The 26,163-nt window shown below is 38.0% G+C and overlaps 2 protein-coding genes across 9 annotated transcripts in view; one reads left to right on the plus strand and one right to left on the minus strand.

The window, feature by feature from the left end:
• Positions 1-17,540, plus strand: part of EZH2 (enhancer of zeste 2 polycomb repressive complex 2 subunit) — a 49,594-nt gene extending 32,054 nt beyond the window's left edge. For all 7 annotated transcript variants that reach the window (XM_082044808.1, XM_082044809.1, XM_082044810.1 and 4 more), the window contains 12 exons: positions 3,394-3,485; positions 4,409-4,649; positions 5,059-5,228; positions 5,596-5,690; positions 11,902-11,942; positions 13,075-13,200; positions 13,580-13,758; positions 14,592-14,687; positions 15,295-15,376; positions 16,178-16,258; positions 16,354-16,438; positions 17,201-17,540. In XM_082044808.1, coding sequence (XP_081900934.1) covers positions 3,394-3,485; positions 4,409-4,649; positions 5,059-5,228; positions 5,596-5,690; positions 11,902-11,942; positions 13,075-13,200; positions 13,580-13,758; positions 14,592-14,687; positions 15,295-15,376; positions 16,178-16,258; positions 16,354-16,438; positions 17,201-17,261 — 1,349 coding nt within the window. In that variant the 3' untranslated portion in view covers positions 17,262-17,540. The remainder of the gene's footprint in view (positions 1-3,393; positions 3,486-4,408; positions 4,650-5,058; positions 5,229-5,595; positions 5,691-11,901; positions 11,943-13,074; positions 13,201-13,579; positions 13,759-14,591; positions 14,688-15,294; positions 15,377-16,177; positions 16,259-16,353; positions 16,439-17,200) is intronic.
• A 2,092-nt stretch (positions 17,541-19,632) lies between these two features.
• Positions 19,633-26,163, minus strand: part of CUL1 (cullin 1) — a 61,286-nt gene continuing 54,755 nt past the window's right edge. For both annotated transcript variants that reach the window (XM_082046015.1, XM_082046016.1), the window contains exons 17-22: positions 24,985-25,077; positions 23,647-23,694; positions 23,455-23,537; positions 21,935-22,040; positions 21,093-21,206; positions 19,633-20,193 (exon numbers count right to left, since the gene is read on the minus strand). In XM_082046015.1, the coding sequence (XP_081902141.1) occupies positions 20,113-20,193; positions 21,093-21,206; positions 21,935-22,040; positions 23,455-23,537; positions 23,647-23,694; positions 24,985-25,077 (525 nt within the window). In that variant the 3' untranslated portion in view covers positions 19,633-20,112. The remainder of the gene's footprint in view (positions 20,194-21,092; positions 21,207-21,934; positions 22,041-23,454; positions 23,538-23,646; positions 23,695-24,984; positions 25,078-26,163) is intronic.

The raw sequence follows: 26,163 nt of genomic DNA on the forward strand, positions 1-26,163 counted from the left end.
GTAATTTCCCCTCTTAGGTTCCATTTTTGTTAAGATTAGCCTTATTTTATGTAGTCTCAAATCTTTATTCTAGAACATTTGAGTTAAATATTGGAAAAGTTATCATTAGATTTTTAACATATCAAGTCCCCTTGACGACCTGGCAATCCCTTTATGTGCAGGTGATGACATTACTGAAAAAACTTGTGTACCGACTTCATTTGCTGGCAGCAAGGAATTATGCCTAAATGTCTGGACTAACAAAGAATTTAGAAGAAGGAAAAATATCAGGTAGGGAGAATTTCCCAAATAGCTTGACTATGAAGAAAATGTACATTTCAGGCTAAACTATTGCCTGTGTACTTTCACATTATGAAAAATATGAGACTTGAGCCCATTGGCGATAAGACAGGTAATAAATCTCAAAGACAGAAAACATGCTTAGTGAAGCAGGTTTAGAATTACTTTCCTAGGGAAATTATTGAAGAAAAACGTAGTTTATTTATGAAATTCTGCAGTGTTGTTTCTGATTTTGAAAAAAACCTTAGTATTAGTATTTGCAAGATTTATAATACAGCTATACAGTTTTGTTCTTGTTCTGGTCCTTTATTTGTAACAAGCCTCCCAAAAAATACCTTGCAACAGTGGTAGATTCTGACTATAGTTGTCAGTACTATACTATGTTGAGTGTTTTCGAAATAGTGGAATACACAATATTATTCTAGTATTAAGTAACACATATAGCATATTTTTGAGGTCTCGCTGTTTTAAAAAGTCAAATATTGACTTGTTTCACTGCGTTACAGACTAAACATTTTTTTATTGTCTGAAGGAAAACAATTTTCTTAAAAATAAACACTTATTTTAGAACCTTGTACAAATGAACTTGAGAGAGATGTTTGTGTTTGCAAGTGACATGAAGGAGAATAGTTTCGTTTTGTGCACATTGTAGCATTCTGATACAGATGATGGGTTGCAAATGTTTTACTGTTCTTTTGCATTGTTGCAAAATTATTTTCTTTGTGGTATGAAGACAGGGTAAAAGAGTTATGTGAAAAACAAAACCAAAACCCAAACAAACACAAACCTGGATAAATGAAACAGTATACTGTGCAAATTTAAAGATTCAGTGTTCAAAAATGTGTTGTTTTTCTTTTTCCCCACCACTTTTGGGTGAGGGGCTCCTGTCATCTTATTGTTTCTTAAAAGCTGGAAAAAGTTGGAATAACTTAGCATTAAATTGCAAGGTTTCTTTATTATTTAACATATTTTACCTACAGAATGTATGAACATATGAGAAGTGACATGCCACACAAAAACTTTTAACTGGAATGTGAGGAAGAGAGGAAAGAGTGCTAATAGCAACAATGTGCATGTATCATATTCCTATACTCGCTTGTAAATAATTTTTATGTATATATGTGTTTTATGTGGAAAATTATAGCTTTTTGTGTGTTTCCAGATTTATAAAATGGAATGTATTTCCCTGGTGAAAGTGATGCAATATTTAATTAGCGACACTTTTATATCTTGTGTACCTTTTTAAGAAAGTCTTGGAAGAATACATTTGTTTCCCTGAGGTTCCCATGTGCTGCTGTCACTAATACAGACATAAAATTATAGAATTTATTATTTGATTTCTAGCACACCTTTCCTTGTGGAAGGGGAGCATGAAGTGATGGTTCCAAGACAGAGTGGCTTCATCAGAGAAGCTGGCTTAAGAAGTGCTCACCATCACTGGCCGCCCACCCCACTGGTGCCAAAACAAGCACTTGCGGAGCTGCGCTGCAAACCAGATCACTGAAACAAGATTTGCTTTTAAAAACATTGTCTGAAGACATGTGAGCTTTGCCCACATTATTTAAAAAGGGAGGAAATGCATTTAAAAAGTTCAGTCTTGAAAGCTTAGTAGACTGTTGTAAAGGGAAGCTTCACGCACAATCTAGATATGAGTAGGAAAGCCTATGGTGATGGCTTAACAAAGGAGAAAGATGTGTGTGATGTTGGTACAGAACAGCCCTTACAGACTAATATGTGTGAGAGGGGAGGGATTTCTTCTTTTGGTTTGAACATGAGTGCTTTATTCACTGAGTGTTGAAAAACTTAACTGTGAGTCACAATTGCCTAACTGCAGCTGTGGCAAAAGTGCAGCATAAGTGCTTTTACAATGCTTGGCATCATATATTTTCAGACAGACATCTTTTATAGGTGTTCGTGGAGTTTTAGGAAACAAACAGCTAGCATCGAGTAGTCTTCTTATTAAACTTGAGTATATTCTTCATTTTCGTTCCATGCAGTTGTATATGCCACTGTTAGCACATTTAGGGGGGGGAAGAGTATTTATTGATATCTTAATACCTATCTCTAGATATTAACAAAAAAAAAATTTTTTTTTTCCTTCAGCATGGAGGAATTTAAAAAAAAAATTGCAGAAAACTAAGGATGCTATTTTAGAAAGCTCCTAATGTAATTTGGGAACATGAGTATACGAGTTCTGGTGAGAGTCCAGCTCCAAGTTTTCCAGTCTTCAGTTAAGTAAAGGATATGGAAGAGTTCCCAAGACTTTCAGCAAAACCAGGAAAGTCAGTCTCTGCAAGCATCTTGCGGGGAGGCAGAAATTGCACAAAGGGAGGGCTGGTAGAGATAGCTCTGGCAAAGGGAATGGGTAGGAAACTTATAAAAGTGCTCATGTTGCATCTGTAATGTACTCAGTTCTGCTCCATTTTGAGTTGCTGTTCTGCAATGTACACAGAGACCATCAGATACGTTAGCAGACACTTCTCTGCAAGTTGCAGACTTAATTTGGGTAGTTCTGATCTGTAGTGACTGTGATGCTTACTTACTTTTACACTGCAGCTGGGATATAGGAACTGAACTCTTTATCACCTCTCAGCTTAGCTGGAGTGGGGATAAACTACTGGAGTAAAAGTTCCTTTCTGTAGTTCTCACTAACAAAAATGAAAAGTGGGTCCATTACCTTTCCAAAGTTTGTGGGGTTGGATTTTTTTGACCAGATAGAAAGTGAACACCTGCATCTTATGGACTGAGAGATGCTCATGCGTTAGTAGGAGAAGCCCTGAGTAATTGTTTAACATGGCAGTGGAAATAAAGTTTGTTCTGTTTGTTGGGGAGATAAAGCAAGCCTTCCTTGATACATGAAACAAACGTGATGTTCATCTTCACAGATGTAAATGGGCACATGCAAAACTTATCCATGTGCTGTCTGTATTTATGTGGTAAGTCAAATGTCACTAGATGGTGTTTGTTTTGTGGGATTTTCCCATTTGTGTGCAGGGTTTTTTGTTTGTTTTGTTCTAGTTCTGATAAACCTTGTGTTTTAGATAATGTTTGAGGTTAGATATTTAGTGTGTTTTTAATATTAAAACTTACAAATGTGGTGTTTTGATTCAACAGCATTCCATGCAACTCCTAATACATATAAACGAAAGAATACAGAAACAGCATTAGATAATAAGCCTTGTGGACCACACTGTTATCAACATCTGGTAAGATAATTTCAAATGTCAGAATTCACTAAAGCAGTGCTAGTTGCAGTATAGCAAGCTACACTTTGTGTAAGAACATGCTGGATCTATGATAGTATGCATACTTGTGGGCCACTTGCAGTCAAGTATGTTATCTTCAAAAGAAAAGAGAACTTCTAATCAGCAAATGAAAGTCTTAAGTAGAAGGAATTTTTAGCTCTATTAGATGTAACCTGCTTACTGTCTCCCATCTGGTCAGAAGAACTGGGTCTTACAGACTTAGCTCGCTTCTAAGTTATGTATCAACAAAAAATTGTAGGGTTTTTTTTTAGTTTGCCGAAGATGGATTCCATCCAGTATATATGCTCTTAAGAAACAACAAGATGGAAATTAATAAGGGGAAATCCTTAGTAATGTAATTTCAAATCTCTTTCCTACTTTCAGTAATTTTTTAGTATGCAAAACAATGTAATTTTTTTAATCCAAAAACTTGATAGGCATTGTTGGACCCCTCTCCACTAGAAAACAAATTGCCAGTGATTGGATTTTTAAAAATGCAGAATACGTATTTTGTAGGTGCCATGTGCAAGAAGAATTATTGTATTTTGAAAGGTATTCTCTGTGGGAAATTATCTTTTTCCCGTGATCTAGAAAAATGCAAACTTATTACTAAATTACTTTCTACTTGGCAGCCAAACTGAAAGTGGAACTAAATTACTGATATAAGTATTTTGTAAAGGTAGATTTTCTTTTTTCATGTTAGCATCAGAAGTATTTATTTTCATGATTAGAGTACAATTAACTGGAATTTGTGTGTACATGATTAGTTTGTAGAATAATTAAAAGTTACACAGTATGCAAGTAGAACATGTTCTTCCCCAACCCTGACCACAGGTGAAAACACTACAATTTTCATTAAAATAATTTCAATGGTTTGTGATTAGGAAGGTGCAAAGGAGTTTGCAGCTGCCTTGACTGCTGAGCGTATAAAGACACCACCAAAGCGCCCAGGTGGCCGCCGGAGGGGAAGACTTCCAAACAACACCAGCAGACCCAGCACACCGACAATAAATGTATTGGAATCAAAAGACACAGATAGTGATAGAGAAGCTGGAACTGAAACTGGAGGAGAAAACAATGATAAAGAAGAAGAAGAAAAGAAAGATGAAACGTCCAGTTCCTCTGGTAAGGCTACTCAATGCTTCATTATTCAATTAGCTGCAGTGCTTGAGAGTATAAAACCAAGTTGAGCCACGTGATCTTAGAAGCCGTGTATGTGGAATGTACGGGACTGAGTGAAAAGACAGAGTAAGAATATGAGTTTAAAGAAATAGAACCCTGTAACAAAATTTCCAGATTGTCTCAATTTATGTATAGAGATGAGATTGTGTAATTTCAACAGGTTAGTGTTACCTATTTTTTAACTTCTTTAAGAGCCATGTGAAAAGTACTGTTTTGTTGTGGCATTTGGATAGAAAACAACAGCAACTTGGAATGTTTTTAACTAAAGTTAATAATTTTACGTTTTTAAGGGCTGTGTGAATTTTTGAAACATGGCCTTACATTGACCCGTACTCTCAATTATTTATTACAGAAGCGAATTCTAGGTGCCAAACACCGATAAAGATGAAGCCAAATATTGAGCCTCCGGAGAATGTGGAATGGAGTGGTGCAGAAGCCTCAATGTTTAGAGTTCTTATTGGCACATACTATGACAACTTCTGTGCAATTGCCAGACTAATTGGGACCAAAACGTGCAGGCAGGTAAGAAAGGGAAGCTTCTTACAAAGGACAATAGCTTTTACTTTTTAAAGTGAAGTATAGTAATACCAGTATTAATTACTAAAAGAGAAAATTAATTTTCTTGGGTTTCCCAAGAATGCTATGATCCAGAACTCGTGACACAGCTATATAAAACTTAGGTTTAAAACTGTTTTTAAATTAAATTTACAGGTTTAGATTAGACTATCTGTTCTTAAATGACAAAAATAAACAGCTTTAAATGTATTGAAAAGAGACTATGACTGGATCTGTAAGTTGTTGGTTGAAGGAATTCATGCTAAGTTAGAAAATGAGCAACTTTGTACTAGTGAGAGATTTATCGTGGATGTATTATGGTATCTCTTGTTAGGTGTATGAGTTTAGAGTAAAGGAATCTAGTATTATTGCTCCAGTCCCTGCTGAAGATGTTGATACTCCTCCCAGAAAGAAGAAAAGGAAACACAGGTAAATCTGTTACTAAATAACCTTAGCGTAACAATAAATTGAGATACAGGGGATCAGAACAGAAAGCATTTTGGAGGAAAAGTCATGCAACTCTTCTCCTTTTGCTTTCAAAAACAAAATTTGCAGCAATAAAACAAAATGGCATTTTGGTTTCAGACAAAAGTGCTACCACATTGGCAAGTATAACCCTTCCACTTCTGTTGCCCTCCCCCTTCTTTTTAACCTCTTTAACAGCCCGATTCTTGTTAGCAGATTCTTGTAGGTGTATTGCTGCAGGTAATCAAACTGAAGTTTAGTTTAGAAATACTCTAAAGCTGGTTGTAATTAACATTCAAGATATTGCAGTTTAATTTTCTTTCAGCAATAAATTTATGAGCATTATAGTGGGATTCAATAATAATTATATGGTGTTTTGTAAATTAAAACTCATGGATTTTTTTATGGTGGAAGGTATTCCATTAAGATTGTATTAAGAATGGAGAGAGTCCAATGATCAGAGGGCTGGAACACCTCAGCTGTGAGATCAGGTTGAAAGAGCTGGGTTTGTTCAGCCTGGAGAAGAGAAGGCTCTGGAGAGACCCTGTTGTGGCCTTGCTGTACTTAAAAGGTGCCTGTAAGAAGGATGTGGACAGACTTTTTAGAAGGGCTTGTTGCAATAGCACAAGGGGTAGTGGTTTAAAACTAGAAAAGGAGAGGTTTCAGACTAGGCAGGAGGAAGTTTTTTACAGTAATGGTGGTAGAACACTGGCACAGGTTGCCCAGAGAGGTGGTAGATGCCCCAACCCTAGAAACATTCAAGACCAGGCTGGACGGGGCTTTGAGAAACCTGGTCTAGTTGAAGATGTCCCTGCTCATTGTAGTGGGTTGGACTTAGGTGACCCTTGAAGGTCCCTTTCAACCCAAACTATTCTATGATTCTTTGATAAGATTAAGATAATCTGTAAACAAAAATGTTGTAGCAAACCAGTCAGATTGCCTTTTTTTCTTTAAGAGACTCTATTTGTTTGCAGCACTCTAGTTTTATCATCAACTAGAACTGCAACTCAAGAACCGGGTTAACAAATTATTACTTAAAGTGAAGCTGCAATGAAGAACAAAACCAAGCCAGAGCCACAAAGACCATCTGAAACAATTTCTGTTCATTGATTATTTTTATTCCCAGGGATAAGAACACAGGAGATAAAAAGCTGACTGGAAATTGGCAAGAACATTTATTTCTGCAAGCAATAAGTAAACTTTTTTCCATAAAGTTGCCTATTTATCCCCTTAATTTATCCTTATTTTCCCCCAAGTTTGTTCTTCTAGTTCTTCTCCCATCAGTTCTTATTTCTGTCTTAGCTTGTCTAAGTATTATTTCCAGGCTTAGTGAAATTTGTGATACCGGCTCAAAGCTACTGTTAGCATGGAGTAGAATTTTTCTGCTTTGTAGCGTAGAGGCAACTGGTGTGAGCTAGGAGAAGATTCTGTGAGCATCTTGAAGAGATTATTTTCTGAGCAAAAACTATTGCTTTAATAGTCTTGGCACAGTTTTCAAGTTTTTTTGGCATTTGACATGCTTGACTCTTTAAATCCAGAGTTAGTAGCCATAGTGCATATTCAGAGTGTGCAGTTAGGAATTGCTTTGCTTTCAGCTTCATGCAAACTGCTATGAAAACAGTGCCACTACATCTATTTGAAGAGTGCAACTAAACGGCTCAAATGTGTTTTGAAGCTAAACTAGATTGTATAGTTACCAGGTTGACATTGTTTTGGAGGAATTTTGAGACTTTTTTTTGGTTTGTGATTTGGTTGTTGGTTGTATGTGTGGTGTGTGGGTTTTTTATTTGGGTTGATTTGTTTGTTTGTTTGTTTTTCTCCAAATAAATGAAAGCACATACCACTATGTGGGGTGTCTTGATCTTATTTTGTTCTTATTAGTTGCCAGTATAAAAACTTTTATGCTAGCAATTTTGTTTTGAAACACCTTTTAATTCTTTTAACTCTCATTGAAGGAAGGAGGTAATTTTTCATTTGATTTCACAGAATACATGGCAATCAAGCTGTCTCCATTCTTCTATGTGCAGTAGTCTTAAAAAAGGAAGACCTTTTAGCCTGCCTACATAACCACTGTAACCTGAGCATTTGCACATCTAGCAAATGGGAAAAACATCTGGAACACTTTCTCTGTTTCCTAACTTTCTTTGAGTTGAGTTTACTCACTCCTAGAGTAAATCTAGTCCTAGAGCCAGGAACACCCTTCTGTCCTGTTTGCACTTTTCCATTGCAGGGAACTTGGTGGTCTGCAGGTTTTCCATCTGTATGTGCAGTAGACAGCCTTTGAGCAGAAGCAACATTGACCAAAGAGCAGCAGCAGAAGTTTGCTTTTAATGGCCTCTTCTAACTGATTTGAATGCAGACTTTCTTACAGGCCTTCTTACAGACTTTTCCTGTTTCCCATGTGATCTTGCTGTACCCATATAAGCATGGTGAGCAATTAGCTGGTGAGACTTTTTGGCAACCTTCTTGGATGGTAAAAGATATTCTCTCCCTCCTTCCAATCTGAATTTTACTAGACAGCCATAATAAGCCTTATAAATGAGAGGAGACTTACTGGCTGTCCCAAAAAAAACTACGTAGAAAGTGTTAGGTCCTGTCCTATGTATTAACCTGTCAGTTTGTGAAAACTCTCCTTTGCTGGAGGAGTAAGTACTTTGCATAGAAGCCAATAGAAAAATCTAAACTAAGAATGAATTCAGAAAAGCGTGTGCATAGAGAGTGGATGCTTCAGTACTGTTCATTCTTTTACATGTGCATTTTCTTCCATTGCTGGGAGATGAATTGTATTTGCTTTAACTGATTGGCACTCATTCCTCAGGATTGATAAGGATGTGTTATTGATTGCAGGGCCATGTAATGCTGCTTCTTGGTTATTTTTGTTTTTCTCCCCTCCCTCATCCCCTATTTGGATGTGAGTTTACTTAGTAAGCTTTATGTGAAAGTATTTTCTCATTTCCCATTTGCTCATTTTCCTCTTCCTGTCACTACCTTCCGCTGGACTACTGCTCACTGCATGTGCTCGAGTAGCTTACGTGGTTCTGCATAGAGTTCAGGGTGTCTTTTTATAGGGATTTAAACTCTCACTGTTACCAGGCAAAAGGTACAGGCACAGATATCCTTAGGTGCCACCTGGCTGGAAGGCTGAGTCTTGGAGTGGGGGGCAGGCCTTGGATGTGATATGATTTAGGGGACTGAAAAGAAGTCTTTGTTGGAGTGATGCCAGAACATCAAACCCCACAGAGACAAAACTAGATATATTGACATAATTGGCATCTATTTTGAATTTTCAGTGCTATTTCAGATAGTAGAGTATCCCTGTGCAGAGGAAGAAATGCTAGTGTAGCTTCTTCTGAAGAATGCATTTCTGCTGCCTGATTAGCTGATACTGGTGCCTTCTGAAAACACTGGCAAAATCTAGTAGGTTGTTAGCAGAGAAGAACAATATTTTTGACAGCTTCTGACATAATGCTTCTGGTGACACTTGTTTTATAAGCTGGCTGTCCTGCAGAAGTCAGCAACCAGATGTACAAATCCACCTGCTTGCTTGGAAATCTGCCACTGAGTTTCCAATTTGCCTTTTTTTCTGAAGCTTTGAGTCACAAGTGCTTTCTCAGCTTTTCTGTCTTTTCCTTGCCTCTGCTTCCTGGTGCATGAAACTGGAACCTTGCCTTTTGTTTCTGGTCAAAATAGCAGATTATAGGGCAGATAGATAAATTAGTCTGGTGCTCATTCAGGCTTCAGCTTTGTGCAGTAATTAGGGGAACTTGCAGTGCTTACTGGCAGTTTTTTAAAGGTACAAGCTAATGAACGTAAAATTAATTTTGTTAATCAAACCTCCTGACAATTTAGTCAGTGTTGGCAGCTTGCGTCATGTTATTTTCTGTCATTCTTTGCAATACCTGCTCACACTGTATGTCTCCAGTTCCTTTCTTGCCAGGGTCTCTTCCTCCTGTGACACCAGGCTCTGTTACAAGAGTGGTTCAGCTGATGCCTTCATTGTTGTGACTGCTGTATTTAATTTTCTATCTGAGCTGTTGGCATACTGAAAGTTTTGTTGATGATGGCAATCTTTGTCACATTCGGGTGACCTTGTCCATATGGTCTATACTTTTCCATAGAAACCAAAATGTCTTGGGTGGCAACTAGTCAGCAAGTGGCATTTTACTTTTAAAGTAGTACCACAGATTACAAACAAAACCCCGAACAAACAACAACAAAAACAAACAACAAAACCTAACAAACCAAAGAAACAAAACCAAACAAAACACCCAAAAAAACCCACCAAAAATGCTCATACTAATTGCTAATGAAATGGTGTTTTAAGGAGTCTATCCACAGAAAGCTTTTAAGGGTTTGGTATGCTAGTAGGTCCCTATTATCTTGGGCTGAGAGACAAGATTCTGTGTAAAATTGTTTGAAAATTTGGTAAATGTTACCTTTGCCAATACCAGCCAGATAAAAAAGAAAAGTAGTCCAGTGTACATTAGACTAAGTCAAAATTGGACTCCTTCTTTCAGTTATATGGGAACTGCCTTCTTACAAACAGTCAGGGTCTCGTAACTCAGAAATATATGTTGGTATCCTTTTTCCTAGAGTAAGCCACTCTTAATAGCAGTGTCATCTGTTTATTAGTGCTTTGTAATGCTGATAGTCTTTGGGTTTGTGCCCTCCCCTCAACATCAGTTTCTGCCTCTCTAAGTTTCTAACCTGTATGGGTTCCTTCAAATGCTGGTAAGAAAGTGGGCTGTTTAGCACTTAACATGAAGTCTAACTATAAAGCTTTGAAAGTGCAATTACATAGACACTCTTGCTTATCTACAGCTGCTGGGGAGAGTGCAGCACACTGTTTGGTTGAAGTAGAAATTGGTATCATGCTTTTATGAAAGAAGTAGTACCTAAAAACTCCTATTTAATTAGTTACAGCAGGAGATATTTTTTTCAGAGCGCAAACTTCCAAGTGTTGCATTCACTGAAAGGCAGAAGAGTTTTCTAAGTGTCCTGTGCTGGGAATTTCTGTGTGCATGTGTTCACTAGTATTTTGGACCGGTTATAAGTAAATCTGCACAGAAAGTGAGGTTGCTAGGTGCAGCTAGCCATGTATTATTTAGCCAGGCAGTGAGGCTTCTCCCACATTCTCTTAATGTTGCTATATGACATACTAAGAAACTCCAAGAAGTATGAACTTTGAAAATCCTTAGTCCAATTCTTTTATTATGTTTATTCATTTAAATTCAAGTGCTAACTGAAATGGATAAAACTGGAGAAAAAGGATAAATCAATGTTTTTAGTTTAATTTTAAGACTACTGAGATGTAAGTCTGGTTTTCCTTTTAGTACCCAAGGTCCAGACAGGTATCTTTGGTTGATTGTGTCTGACACTGCCATTCATGGAATAGTAGATATTTCCTGCCTGAAGAGCTTGCAGTCTGAAATGGATACAAAATAAAAGGAGTAATTGTAACTTACAAGAACTCTAAAGCATAGTGAGTTATGTTATGATGACTAAAAGCATGTTATTCTTAAAAACAAACAAACAAACAAACCAAAACACCAAAACAAAAACACACAAAACCAAAAACCTGCCACTTCTAGCCAAGCTGACAGGGAAAGAGGAGAAAAGAAATACCGATATTGCATCAGTATGGCTGCGTCAGATGTGATCTCCTGTTGTCATATACTTGGAGCTCAGCACATGAAGGGCAATACTTGGCTGTGACCTGTAGGAGACCACCAGTGTGGTGCTGGGTCCAAGTCCCGCAAAGCAGTGGAGAGACCTTCACTCTCCTTTTTTGGCAGGTCCCTCGTGCATCTGCAATTCCATATCCTTCCTGCGGCTGCTGCTGCTCCAGTAGCCTCCTCTCTGCAGGCTGTCCTTAAAGGCCACCTGAATTTAAGCACCTCTAGCCTGGGCCAGGTGGGGCTGCTTGTCTGTACAATCCTGGGACTAGAGGCATGGTGTGGGGAGGGGGAGGGAGCAGTCTGCCGAGTGTTGATTTTTGTCAGCTCCAAGAGGCTGGGGTGAGGTGGTTCTGCTGCAACCACTTGCAACTTGGGTGCACTTAGCAGGAACTTTCCCATTTCAAGTCAAGTGTGGGTATGAGATGCAGCTGCCTTTCCCAGCCCACTGCAGGAGGAGTTCCTGTCAACCTTCTTGTGTTTGTTTTGTGTTTTTGCAGGTTGTGGGCTGCTCATTGCAGAAAGATACAGCTGAAAAAGGGTTAGCATCTTTCCATTCAATTTATGTCCTGAACTTCTAAGATCCTACTACTGCTTTTTTGGTTTTGTTTTTTTGGGGGTTTGGGTTGGTGGGTTTTTTTTTTTAGTGTTAGGCCATCATATACGCTCCATGGGGAGCTAGAGAGTATAGGGGGAATAAAAACAAAAAAGTAATCTCTCATTACAGAGGTTGTAGGGGAAAAAAGGTACTGTTTGGTTTATGTAACTGGAAGAGCTCTGTATAATTCCTTCTCGTTTTGGGATGGAGACTGAATTTACAGTCCTTTAAGTACAGCCTCATTGAAGCACAAATACAAATGATATTAACAACAGGAGCTGTGTTAAAAAGTGGCATTTGTTATTTAGAAACAGGTTATTTTAGAAATAGTTATCTTAAAATTTATTGAGTGGTTGGGACTTTAGCAACAGAAATAATCAGTGTCTTTCCTTTTTGGTTGCTGATTGCTAATGAGCATTTTTATAAATACATGCACACCCAACACAAACTCAGGAGTATTAGCAGCAAATATAACTTAGATAGCACTGAATTCTCCTAGCTGCTCTATAGGTAGAGCTCTAGACTTGTCCCTGATAGTCCCTCCTTGCCTATATAAGATGTCAGCATTGTCTGTATTGGAAAATTGACTTGGGAAAGCACAGTGGTATAATGACCAGGTATTATTTTGCCAGTGTGTCTGTTTGAAAGTAGACTGTTGCTCCAGAGTAAAAATGACTGGGTATTTGAGCAAATTTACTTTGCTGAATGATATCAGTGTTACTCTAGAACATGTTCACACAGGAAATTATACCATTGTAGTTTCGTTTTTCAGTTTTCCGCAGGAGGTAGTTTTCAGCTCTGAATACCTGAAGCAGCTAAGTAATGGGAAGAATGAAGTGCACTAGGAAGCGGGCAACTAATGGTGACAAGCACCTAACTAACGTTACAGTTCTGGTTTGGTGTCTTTTTCTTTTTTTTTAATCCCACTGATTATAGGTTTGGGGGGTTTTTGTTCATTTTTTGGGGTTTTCTGTGTAAGTGACTAAAAGGGATTTTTTGCTTTAAAGAGTGAAGGGAATTGCCTATTCTTTGTTTGCACCTTTCAACTTGGTAAAATGTTGCTATTTTTATTCAGATGGGTCATCGAATCATGTTTACAACTATCAGCCATGTGATCATCCACGTCAGCCTTGTGACAGCTCATGTCCATGTGTAATTGCTCAAAACTTCTGTGAGAAGTTTTGCCAGTGCAGCTCAGAATGTAAGTAGAACATTTAAAAGCTATCTATAAGTTCCTATCACTGTGCCAACATCTAACTGTAGTAGCAGGCAACCTGAACTGCCGTGTTTGCAAGAGCAGCAAATCACGTCAAGTTGTGTGAGAAGTGAGCACATGTCCAATTTAATTTGACCCTCCTAATTAGCCACTGAATGAAGTAAAAAACAGTATTAAGACGTAAAACTGAGGAAGACTAAAGTAAAATCAGACTAGACAAAAATTTACAGTGCTTCTGAAAGTCCTGTACAGATATCAATGGCTATGTTTTTTCTAATATTCTGATATGCTATAATCTGCACTCTTAATTTTATAATGTACTTTTTTCATACTTGGCCTTTTTGTATTCCATATTCCTTTTTAGGCCAAAACAGATTTCCTGGATGTCGTTGTAAAGCACAATGCAACACTAAGCAGTGTCCATGTTACCTAGCTGTACGTGAATGTGATCCTGACCTTTGTTTAACATGTGGAGCAGCCGACCACTGGGACAGCAAAAATGTTTCTTGCAAGAACTGCAGCATTCAGAGAGGATCCAAAAAAGTATGTAGTTGTACAATTATATTTCTGGTTTTGAGGTAGGTTTGTATTTTTATGCCAGAGAATGGAATTTCTTTGCCTTCATGCTGTCACACAGGACAAAAAAAAACCCAAAACAAACAGAAAGGGAGGTGGCTGTCACCTTAGGTTCTCTAGTGCTGCTGTTAAGCTCTGTGTACATTTCATCATGTACCAAGTAGTTAGTGTTTTCTGTGTAACACTGTGGTAGAATATCTCCTTTTCCCCACTTAGTCTTTGCTTGTAACTTGAAAATAGGCTGTTGTTTTAAATTGATAGTTTGTCAGTCTTTCCCTAGATCAGCATAAGGAAGTTTGGCCATTTCTTTCTTCAGTTGTTGATTCTAAGACACAAACTTGTATACAGTCTACTGAAGATATCTCAAAAGCCCATTCAGCTCTGTTAAACACATACATAGATAAAGAAACCAAGGTTTATTTCTGCTCTGGAACGTCTTCTCACAAATGAGTTCTCTCAAATACTGAGCTAATCAGTACTGGGCTCCTGTCTGCAGACCTTTCTAGTTTGAAGTCCTTAGTGTGCATGTTTTTATGTAACACCCTCATTTCAAAGTTAAACTAAATTTTTTATTGGTTTTCAAGTACTTCATGTGTTTTTTCTTTCACATGCAACATCTGATTCACAAGGTGTAATTTTGGTGTGCATTTGATAATTAGAGTACATGTTTGTCCTCTCTCCTGGAGCCCCAGGGTACATTTCATTAAGTAATAAAATTAAAAACAAAACCAAACCCTAAAACAAAACCCCAACAAATCCAAACCAAACATGTGTAAATCTCTTTATTTTCTCTCACGCAGCACTTGCTGTTGGCACCTTCAGATGTGGCAGGCTGGGGAATCTTCATCAAAGATCCTGTACAGAAGAACGAATTCATCTCTGAATACTGTGGTGAGGTAAGAATGGGGAACACTGGTTACATATAAGCTTAATTGGTAAAATTGTGTGTCGGCCAAGGACGAAGAGATTTGTCTCTAACTTGGTATCGTGTTCTTTAGATGGAGAGATGTGACTGACTAACTATAGAGGTGCTGCTGTCAGAGGCTCAAAGCCCAGGAGCTAGATGGTTGACATGTCACAAAAAATTTGACATAGGTTATTGTGAGAAGTGGCTGGAGTGTCATTTTTATCTTAGATGTAATTTCAATTTAGACGTGCCTGAAATTTTATGCAAAATCATTAGTGTAGTACTAAAACTCAGTTGGTACTTTCACTAAATTATATGCTATTGTAATAAGAAAATCCTAAATCAGGTATGCAGTCTTGGTTTTGAGATGAGAAGCCAATTCCTTCTTTTGTTCTGTGCTTTTTGCTAAGAGCAAACCATGGTTGAGTGCTGAATACTTGCTGAAAACAGTACTTCATGTTTGGGAGTATTTTCAGTCCCAGAGAACAAAAAACCACACCTTTCTTTCAGAATGTCTGATGGGCTTTTTGACCTTAAGCTGCTAAGGCTACAGAAGGGGAGAGGATGGTCCCTTTTACAAGTACTATTTCTTTCAGATTATTTCTCAGGATGAGGCAGACAGAAGAGGAAAAGTATACGACAAATACATGTGCAGCTTTCTGTTTAACTTGAATAATGGTATGTATGTACTAATCACAACCCTTGCAGCATAAATAAAATAACCATGTTGTTCAGCTCTGTTCTGTTGCAAGCAGCAGCTAACATTAAGAAATTTTTCCTTCTGTAGATCTTTTCCTAGTAGTGTGTGGATTCCTAATATTAATAGCTAGTGCTTTTTTTTTCCTTAAGGCAAGTCAACTAGATAGTAGTGATGGAGCCTATTACAGAAGCCGAATATACAAGATGAGCTGAGTAGAACTTCATAGAGTAAAATTATGTGTAAGCACTAGTAAAGTAGCCTAAATTGAAAAAGCTTGCTAAGTATTGTCTGAAATAATTCACGGTGACTTAAATTAGCAGTAAAAGTTATGATGATAATTTTGTATTAAGGGAATAAAAAGCACAGACAGACGTGGCTACTGCCACTTGAGAAATATACAGACTGTACTGTGTTGTGTGCAATACTAAAAAATATTTGAAAAGGGGAAAAAAAAGCTGATTTATGTCAATGTTGAATTAACATATTTATAGAGCTTGTCTTTGTGAAATAAAGTTAGAGAAGCTTCAAATGAGAAACTAAGGTAGGGCCACTGTGGCAGGAGATAAATGGAATGAACAGGGTGGGACAACAGGAACAGCTGGAGTCTTGCAGAACAATATAACTATGGTAGGATGATGTGACAGCTCTTCCATGAGCAGTTGGCTTTTCCAGCTCCTAAAATTCAAGCACAATAGGTACTGAATAGACACAAAAAATGTAGGTGATCTATCCATCATTTGTGGTGTTTGCTGTTTTTTATTTTTTTCTTCCCTCCCCAGATTTTGTGGTTGATGCAACACGCAAGGGCAACAAAATTAGATTTGCAAACCATTCAGTAAATCCCAACTGCTATGCAAAAGGTAAGTTTTAAATTTACTTGAAACGTTATCAGATGTTTACTGTAAGTATCTTAGCAGTATTTGTGTTAATGTGAGCATAAATTTGTTTTAAACAGTTATGATGGTTAACGGCGATCACAGAATAGGAATATTTGCTAAAAGAGCCATTCAGACTGGTGAAGAACTGTTCTTTGACTACAGGTTGGTAAATGGATTTTTGTCATTTCTTCCTATCATAACTGTAGCTTTCAGCGTATTTTCAGTGCCTTCCCCCTTGCCACCTCAGGTCTCAGCAGCTGTGAAGCAGCCCTCTTGCATTTTTTTTTTTAAGCCACATACCACAGTAAGACTGACATTAGCAGAGCAACTGGTCAAGAGCACAAGTTTGGAACAGCAGCTTGTTGAGAAGATTAGAGAAAAGTTTATACAGAAAAGTTAGTGACAAATGGGGAGAGACCTGCACAGCCTTTCCTGGTAGACTTGTGTATTGAACTTTATCTGGTAGGGTTCCCTAGGTACTGGTATGGGTTTTCTCTGCTGTCATTCAGAAATGGGCAAGTAGTATTTCTGTGTCATTACAAAGAAGTGCTTACTAAGATTCTTCTCATCCTTTACTGTAAAATCAACAAGAAAACTAAGTGATGATACTATGTAACTAAGTCTACCTTGAGAAATGTAGTTGTTTTCCACTAGCTAAAACGAAATTAAGTATTGTGAGATTTGAGATGAAAAAGTGTGAAATTTTAGCATTTTGTTTCCTCATAGTCAAACTCTTCTAAAAGCAATTTCTTGAGGGGGTCAGCATTGATCTGCATCTGCTAATTCACACAAGGAATAAAGGCCCAGGGTGGCGAGGAAGCTATAGGAAACCTAAGGATGGGGGTATTCTAGGCTGTGCTGTTATGTCAGAACAAGGAAGCTGAAATGTTCAATGTTACTGTTTTTTTTTTTTTTTTATTTTAGATATAGCCAAGCTGATGCCCTTAAGTATGTGGGCATTGAAAGAGAAATGGAAATCCCTTGACACCAGCTACCTCTTCTCTTAAACAGCTGCCTTATCTTCAGGAATTTCTAGTACTGTGGGCGATTTTAGAAAAATTAAAATGATGCAATTTGAAATTCTGTATTTGCAAAGTACTGTAATAGTAATTTATAGTAACAAATTTAAAGAAAAACCCAACTTTTTATTGCCTTCTCACCAGCTGCAAAGTGTTTTATACCTATGAACTTTTGCAATAATGTGGTGTGGTACATTTTTCAACCTTGAATAAAGGATACTTGAACTTCTTCATTTTTACTGGAACTGAGTTGGAATTTTGTGTTATCATCTAGTTGAGGAAGCTGGTGGTGGGAACTTCAGGATAGCATCCAAGTAAAATAGTCATGGTCGTGCAGTTTTCACAAACCTTTGGCTAGAACCCACTTTCCCATTCACTAAAGCAGCGGTTGCAGTTCAGAAACTTGCACAGTTGTTCCTATAGCTAATCCCAATATCAGCTACACTCATCAGTCCTTAGTCCCAACAAGGGGTCTGGCCCTCAGCAGTAGATGCATTTAATAAGAGGGGAAAAGCAACAATAATTACACATATATTTCTCTTCTGCATCTGGTATTTAATCTGTGAGCAACTATTTTTCTTATTGTTACACAGTTACTGCCTCTTACAAATGTTTTATATACATGTTTTAATCCAAAATTCTTTAGATTGCAGCTAGTTGTCTGTTTGGGTCTTGTACAGGGCTACCACCTTTATTTCTGAGTTGCCAGCTGACTGTGAACACTGCAGCCTAGTACCAGATTGAACACCATGCTCCAGCCAAAATAGCAGGGTGGGGAGAGCAGGCACAGGGACTCTATTGCAAAACTGACTGCAAGAAATCTTGTCAACTAATGACAGGGCCTGTTCTACACTGAGGGTGCTCCAACTCACCCTTCCTGTTCATCAAAACACTCAAGTACAGCAGTCACAGCCATCTCACTGTGGTGGCCAAGGAACTGACTTTCTACCCCTCATGAGGGGGGGAAAAAACCCAACAAACCACCACACCAGACACCAAATCATGTCCAAACAACACAAAACATCCCTGCTTGGGTAAAGCATGGCTGTGATCTGAAGCCAGAGTGACAGCAGTTGGGTTTTAAAAGTAGAGCTCTGCAAGAAACAGCATATGACATATACAGTGATGGATTAAAGCTGGGCTCTGAGAGGCAACTCAGAGCAGGTTATTTCTGGCCTTCTATATGTGATAATCATTCAGCCTGCTGCTCTGTCACCATGCTGCTCTTGCCTCCTGGTACAAAAATCTACTAGCTCTCACAAAAACAAGCATCTTAAAACAAAAAACAAACACACATGCTTTCTGCATCAAGAGCTCCATTCTCCTAAATTTCAAAAAACAATTTGAAAATTGAACAGCAAGATGCTCCTATTACCCAGGCTGACAGGCTTCAGTGCAATTAAAGTTATTTTGGAATAGGAATAGCAACCGTTCAAAATCTCAAGTGGGCATGAGACTTTTTCCCCCCCCATTTTCCAAACTAGTTTGGATCACATATAATGCCACTTTATAATTACTTTTTCCTTTTTAAAACCCCAGACATTTTGGTCGGTCAGAATTCAGCTGTAACCATTAAAAATTTGTTTCCCTCAGAGAAAAACAGTATCAACACACAGCATAGCTCTATTTTCTTCATGCCCAACCACTGAACATACCACAAATTCTAAGGGGAAGAAAGGGCTTGGCTTCAGAGAGGTTATTTTCACCATCAAGAATAGGAAATATAAATTAACAAAAACGAGACTGGTGGTGAGGATGGTAGCATTTTGCTTTGTAGCATGTGGAAAACATACACATTGCACATGTATATACCGAGCCCAACCTTGTGAGACAAATGGGAGTAAGCCTGGCCAATGAATAGATGTGTAATAGCACTCAGAAATAGTAATTCCCACCACAGATTGCACTTCATGGGAATTAATCTTTAGGAACACACTCAATTTTCTGTTCTAGTCAAAATGGGCAGCCTAAACCTTGTTTATTTAGGGTAGCATTAAGGCAAGTATGATGCATTTTATAGCATACTGAACACTATTAAAAATAGCTCCAATTTCAAGTGGCCAAGTATTGCCACATATATTCTAAGTATTTTCTGTTCTGTATATATCATGAAATCATCACAACTTTCTTTCCAAAACACAGACATTTCCTCTTAAAAAGGAAATAACATGCACTTTGGATGATGCTTGACAATTTCTTCAGAAAACAAAATGTGCTTTAAACCACTAGAAAACAGGGAAAAGGAGGAAAAGCAAAACCGATTTCTATAGCTTTCATAACCATTATACCTTTTATTTACATTTAGAAAGATAAGTCATGAAACTTAAAACAATAAAACCAAATGCAACTTGTACAGAAATCTTTTAATTTTTTTTATTTATCACACATTAAAAAATGAAACACACTATACAAATGTTTTTTCATAGCAGATTACACATGGGTCCATTCAGACTTGCTCTCAAAGTGCTGCCAACATTTATAAGTGCTGCCTGTGATGGCAGCTGTTTATCATATAGCCAATGTATTGATTTAAATGCAGTAGCATGCAACCCTTTAAGGAGAAGGGTTTGATTCCTTTCTGTTATTAAATTAGGTTAAATGGCATTGGTGTCCATATTTACATACTTGAAATGTATCAATCCTGAGCAGTTCTGATGTAAATCTGAGACTGGCTGATGGGAGTCCTGGTCTCAGTTATTAAAAAGGGAGGTCCAAATGGCAGCAGGGTGGCTGCTATGAAGTTCTGTTGCTTTCATTCGTTCCATCACATACCTATTTGCTGAGTGTCACACAGTCAAGTAATTGCTAATAAAAATGTTAAGCCAAGTAACTGTAGGTGTCCTTCTCGCCATCTACACGTTCCAAGTACTCCTTCTCAATCAGGATGTCGATGCATTTCTGTGGGAGAAACAAGCATAAGCGGTAGGACACCAGCAGAAAAAAGCCCTCTCTGTGCTTGCTACAAAGTTTGAACAATTTTGGCCACTGAGTTTCATGCCAAGTAGAGGATGGGAGTAGGCAGAGGGCACAAACCATGGCAATCCAATCTCCCATTTCTGACCACATCCAATTAGGAGACTTTGCTAATCAACTAAACTGAATTACGCTTACTTGATGCCATTCCAGGGTAGTGACTGGGAGATCATCAGTAGGCTGAGCAACTTCATAGTAAGACAGTGAATAAAGAGCTAAACCAAGATGCAGAGTGCTTATTGTACTGTTACTAAAAGCAGCAGTTGCAGTAAGGAGCTGTTTCACGGCTTGACTGGCTGCAGCTTTCAGCATCTGTGCCAGTTAATTATGCAGTTGCTCTCCATTGCCTGTCTTCTGCCCCATCCATCCCCTTTGCCGTGGATGTAACAATCACTGGTGGGACCTCTAAACAAATGGATGACAACAAACAAATATGACCCTCATTCCCCAGCATTTTTATTCCAGAATACATCGGGAAACTCTTCTCTTGGGCCAGCCCACAAGCGTTGGTTCTCTCACAACTGGGAGAGCAGGAACAAGAGGTAAGGCTGGAGCGGAGGCTGCTGTAAGCTGGCAGTGATATGAAAAGATGCAACCAAGCTACTGTTTTACCAGTGCCAACAATACAAAACATGCATGTCACCATAAGAGAACTACAGTATTTCTAGTTAAAATATTTCCTACTTATTTACAACTCCAAAAATCTCTCCTTATGCATCCCATCTCCTTGGTTTCCCTTTTTAATCCAGAAGCATGCATTTTATCTACATACATCCTCCGCACCTCCTGGAATGCAGGTTCAGAGAGATGCGGATCTTACATACCTTAATTACTGGAACTCGTGGCTTGAACCTTGAGGACAGCTGTGTTAGCACTTCTCCGAGCAGCTGCTGGTGTTTCAAAACCTTCCTCATTTTCATGATTCTCACAATAGCAGCCTGCAAAGTCAGAAACGTGTGCTTAGGAGCAAACTACTTCTCCTTCTGGATAAAGCCATTTTACTTCCCTAGCAGATCGCATCTGCTGGCACAGAAGCATTGTCACAGCAAACCTGAGCAGCAGGTGGGGAGACACACCTACAAACGTCAACTACTCACGCAGACTTTAAGAACTCAACACAGCATCAGAAGTGGTTTTGACACATGACTTAAGAACTACTTGGCTTACAGTCGGTCACAAGCATAGAACCAACTGGTACCAAGAGCAACCTGAAACTACTTACATAACAAAAAGCCTTATTTATATACTTAACCTCACTGTGATACTCTTTTAGTAGTGTATTTGTATTTCCTTCCCCTGCCCCTTTGCTTCTCAAGTAGATTCCAAATGAACTGATAGAAAAACACTTAAGTTCATACTGCCTAGGTATTACTACTTTTCACCAAGGACAGAGGCCTGGTGAGTGTGTACAGCCTTGGAAACCAAACACTCAGCAACACACTACAAAAAATGTGAGGAACACCATCCCATCACACCCTTCTATGTTTTCCATTACAGACTCCAATCGCCTTTAGGAGTATGGTAAATATATTTTTAGCTCCAAAACAGTGCACTGCAATGGCATATTGTCTTCTCATAAAAATCAAGAAAACCCCACAGTAAGCTTCATTAAAGGATGACAAAGTTGTAATTCACAGCAAGGCAGCGTTTCTGTAATACAAGTCACCTGAATCAGCAGTTTCCTATCTTCCTCTATATTTTTGTGTGTAGTTTCTTGCTCCTGCTTCTGTTCAGTCTTCATTGGCACATTGATGTTTACCCTTAACTTTTTACTGTAAAGAAAACCAGGAATAAAACAACTGGCCTGTTTAAAAGACAATCAAACAAACAGAAAACAAAAAATTGCAAACAAAACCCAATTCCAAAATAAAAACCACACAACCACAATTACTTTACAACGAAACGGGACTTTGGCACTTCTGAAAATTTTAGACAATCTTATTCAAGTTAAAAAAATGAATAAAACCCAAAACCCCACAACTAACCAACCCCAACCAATTTGTTCATGTATTTCATGACTTACTGAATAAAACCTAGTGATCTGTCGGGTCAAATCAGTGCTGTATAACTACGCTATATTTGAAAGATTTCTATGTTTAATAAGAAGCTTCCAGTCAGCAAATGGAACAAAGAAACTCAGTGGAAACAGAATCACCTTTCTGATGTACAGACTGGATTCTGACCATAATGTGGAAAAATCCATTTGTTCTGTAAAACTGAATCCTGCCTTTCATTTCACAGGCTCCCCACTATCACACGTGGCCACTGTCAAGAGAAGCTGACATGTCACGAGTGGGGCAGGAGATCCAGATGCTTCCCTAGAGAGGGGATCTGTTATTTATTTAGCATAGTCTTGTGCAGCATAAATTGGAAACTACCAAGCCACACAGTGCAGCAATGTCGAGCTGTTTCCATCACCATATTAATGTAACTGACCATGAATTCTCAAACCTTTAATTATTGGTCAAGGAGGGAAGGAAGCAGATAAAGTGTGTACTACAAGGAAAGGTTTCAACACGCTGCCTTCACTTGCCGTCTTATTCTCAGGCAGTACTGAACTCTTCACTGAATTTATGTCTGTTTACTTCTATACTCTGGTAAGTGTGATAAACACTCACTGCAGTACTATGAACAGCTTAAAATATACAAACATTAAAAGCAACACTAGTTAGATAATAAAAACTACTGAAAATCATGTTTACTAAGTTTTCAAATCACTGTACGCTCTGAAGTTCTAAAATGAGCCTGCTGATCTTCTCATGTTATCTCCAGTGGATGAGACTTTGACCTTTGCTGGTCACCACACACTACTGTAACCTTGTAAAATATAATGTACTTGCTGACTGCAAGCAACGTCATGCACCCTGGTAAAAACCAGCACAATTTCTTACCAGAAATAAATGTTACAAGAATTAGACAAGAAACAAGGAACAAAAAGGAGATATGAAAATATGTTCAGGCCTTGACAGACTTTATGATAAAAGTTTAAGTCAGAGAGCTGGCATCTTCCCTTATCTTCCCTACTAGCCAACTCTCTCCTTTAAAGTTGGTATGTTGGATCTGTATTTAAATCGGCACTTGAACCCTGGAGCTTTCATCCCAGGAGTATTAGGTTTTACCCAAATTTTGAAAGCAGGGAAGGAGCATTATACACAAATGATGTATGCTGCTGTAGTTTTCTCTTACTTTTTATAACCGAGATACAGTTTTATTAAGGTGTCTGGTTTTAACTCCACCTCATCAACATTTGCATTTTCATCTTCCAAAACCTGCAAGAAGTGAATAAAATAAATACATAAATATTCATTAATACATTCTGTTGAATGATGAGCAGGTCATAAAAAAGAATACTTACAAGCAATTTTGATTTATACTTACAAGCAATTTTGATTTTAACAGTATCTGTAGAACTTGTGCCAAGATATCCTACAAAATTACAGAAAATGTTATCAGCACAGAAAGCATCTTTCTCTAACTTAAAATATTTCAACAAGAATACATAGGCTTATACTAAGAACTAGCAAGTGCAAACCACTGCAAAATGAGTGAAAACAAAATGTAGTAAAAATATAGTTCACAGAAATAAAATGTAATAAGGCCCTTTTTGGGTGTTAAGCCATTTACCCTTTGCAGTCAGCCAAATAACATAAAATTCTTTACAAAGACTAATTCCAAACAAGAGATCTTTGCAGTTGCTGTTTTTTTGCAAGCAGATTATTAAATTTTTTTTGTCTCTCCCCACTGAACCATAGATACCATGGCAGATGTAACCCTCAGAAAGCAAACACTCTCTGCCTTCTGATTAACATGTTTGTTTTCTTGCTTACACCAAGGATCTGTTCTGGTTACTGTCACTGGCCAGTCACCCAGAAGGCTACACTATAGGCAGCGTTCTGTGCAGGCTTTCAAAGCTGCTATTTTCTCACAGTAGAAGTCTTCTGGGTTCCATGCAGTTAGTTTTCAGCTGTATAAAGAGTTTTATTCTGGTCTGATCATAGATTGGGCCAAATATTTATTTTACATGAATAAATATATATATATATGTCTGCAAACAAGCATCTATAATAAGTGGCAACCCCATAAGGCTTCTGAGGTTACCGTAAAACATCAGCAGCAGTAACTTTCTAGATATGCATTTCCAAAAGTAAAGGTCTCACTGACCAGGCATTGCCTAACTTTCCAGAAGTCACAGACGACTTGATTCAAACCTACTAGTAAAGGACACAAATGCCAAATAAACTGGGCCATTACATCTACTTGGAAGAACCTTTTCCACAAGAGATAGTAAAATTTGCAGTTTCATTGTCTCTGTTCATGTATATGAACCCTGAGATGTAAAGAATGGATGCACAGATCAACCAATTAAGGAAAAAAAATGCTGGTTTTCCTAGAATGTTTTTTAATATTAAAATGTAAGTAGCAAAACACTGAAAACTTACTACCAGAGCTCAGCAGGAAGCAAGGCAATTCACTCTAGTCGTGAACAGGAGAATATATACACACTAAAATTCATTAGAAGACTAGGCAGTTTTAACTATTAGGAAGTAAACCAGGAAAGTAACTTGACCAAGAATAGAGCACATCTGTCTAACTTCAGGACAGAAACCAACTCTGGCTTCAAGCATGTCTAATTCCAATTTCTTACGATAGCAGGAAGAACCCTGAAGACCAAAACACTTGTTCACAAGAGCGTAGTAAAACGTGCAAAGTCACTACCATTTTTATTTGAGTACTGTCTGTCAGCTGCTGCACAGTATAGGCATCTTCTGTGTTGTATTGCAGTAAAATCGCCATCTGGAATGTGGATGCCTAACAGATGAAAAAAAGAGAATGAAGGGAAAGGGGGGGGAAAAAATCAGAAAATGAGAATGAATAACACACTTTCTGAATTTGAACAGCCTAAAATTCAGCAGTTTAATGCATATACTGAAATATTTGGATGACAGAGAATACCAAACTAGTGCTTATCATTACACAATACAGGAAAATCTGATGTTACTTATACAACCAGAACTCTACCTTCTAGCATTATCTGAACAGAAACTCTAAGATTATGATCATTTAACCAGCTGCAGACACTTCATTGGATCTTCTATTATGATGTCAAAGCCTGATCTTTCTACGTGCTAATGTAACTTTTAGCTCCTTTCCTCTGTAACTCAGAGGGTTACTCATTTGATCTTCATTAAAACCTACAGACTACTGACGTCACCCTCACAACCCTCCCAACTCCAGTAGAATAATGAAGCCAAATTTATAAACAAGGCAGCTATCAGTGGCTTATTCAAGTCTATCGCCACGGGGTTAACATATCTTGTTTCTTTTCCCTCTTGTGAACTCCTCCCCTCTGTCTACTTTTTGAGGGAAAGCAGACATGAAAGTATAAGCAACATGAGATCTTAAAGAGGCTGCAGTTGTCTCACACAACCCAGTTCAACACCTGTTTAAACCACTAGTCCAATATTCTCTTCCCTAATTAATTTTCTTTTAAACATAGATCTTAAGTATCATTAAAGCAAATAAACATACAGTGAAGGTTCAGTTAATCATAACACCAACAGCCATCTGGAGAGGGCTAGCATTTATGTTCACTTCATTAATACACAGAGCTGCAGCCACCAGGTCTTGCATCTGTGCCTTGCTTTATTTCAAGACAGCACCGTTATTCGCAGGAGTTAATGAAAGCATGTGAGCATCGTAAGTAGTAGCTAAACACATACATATATGCATATGTATGAACATGTACACACCCCCAAATTAGGGAACTGAATAATTTAAAATACTCGTCATAGATCATTACATCCTGTTAATGAGTATTTTGACATAAAATACAGCTCAGTTCACAGAGAACTGGGGCTGTTCAGGCTGGCAAAGAGGAGGCTGAGGGGAGACCTT

This window comes from Streptopelia decaocto, assembly GCF_964273445.1.
Source record: "Streptopelia decaocto genome assembly, chromosome: 2".
NCBI lineage: Eukaryota > Metazoa > Chordata > Aves > Columbiformes > Columbidae > Streptopelia > Streptopelia decaocto.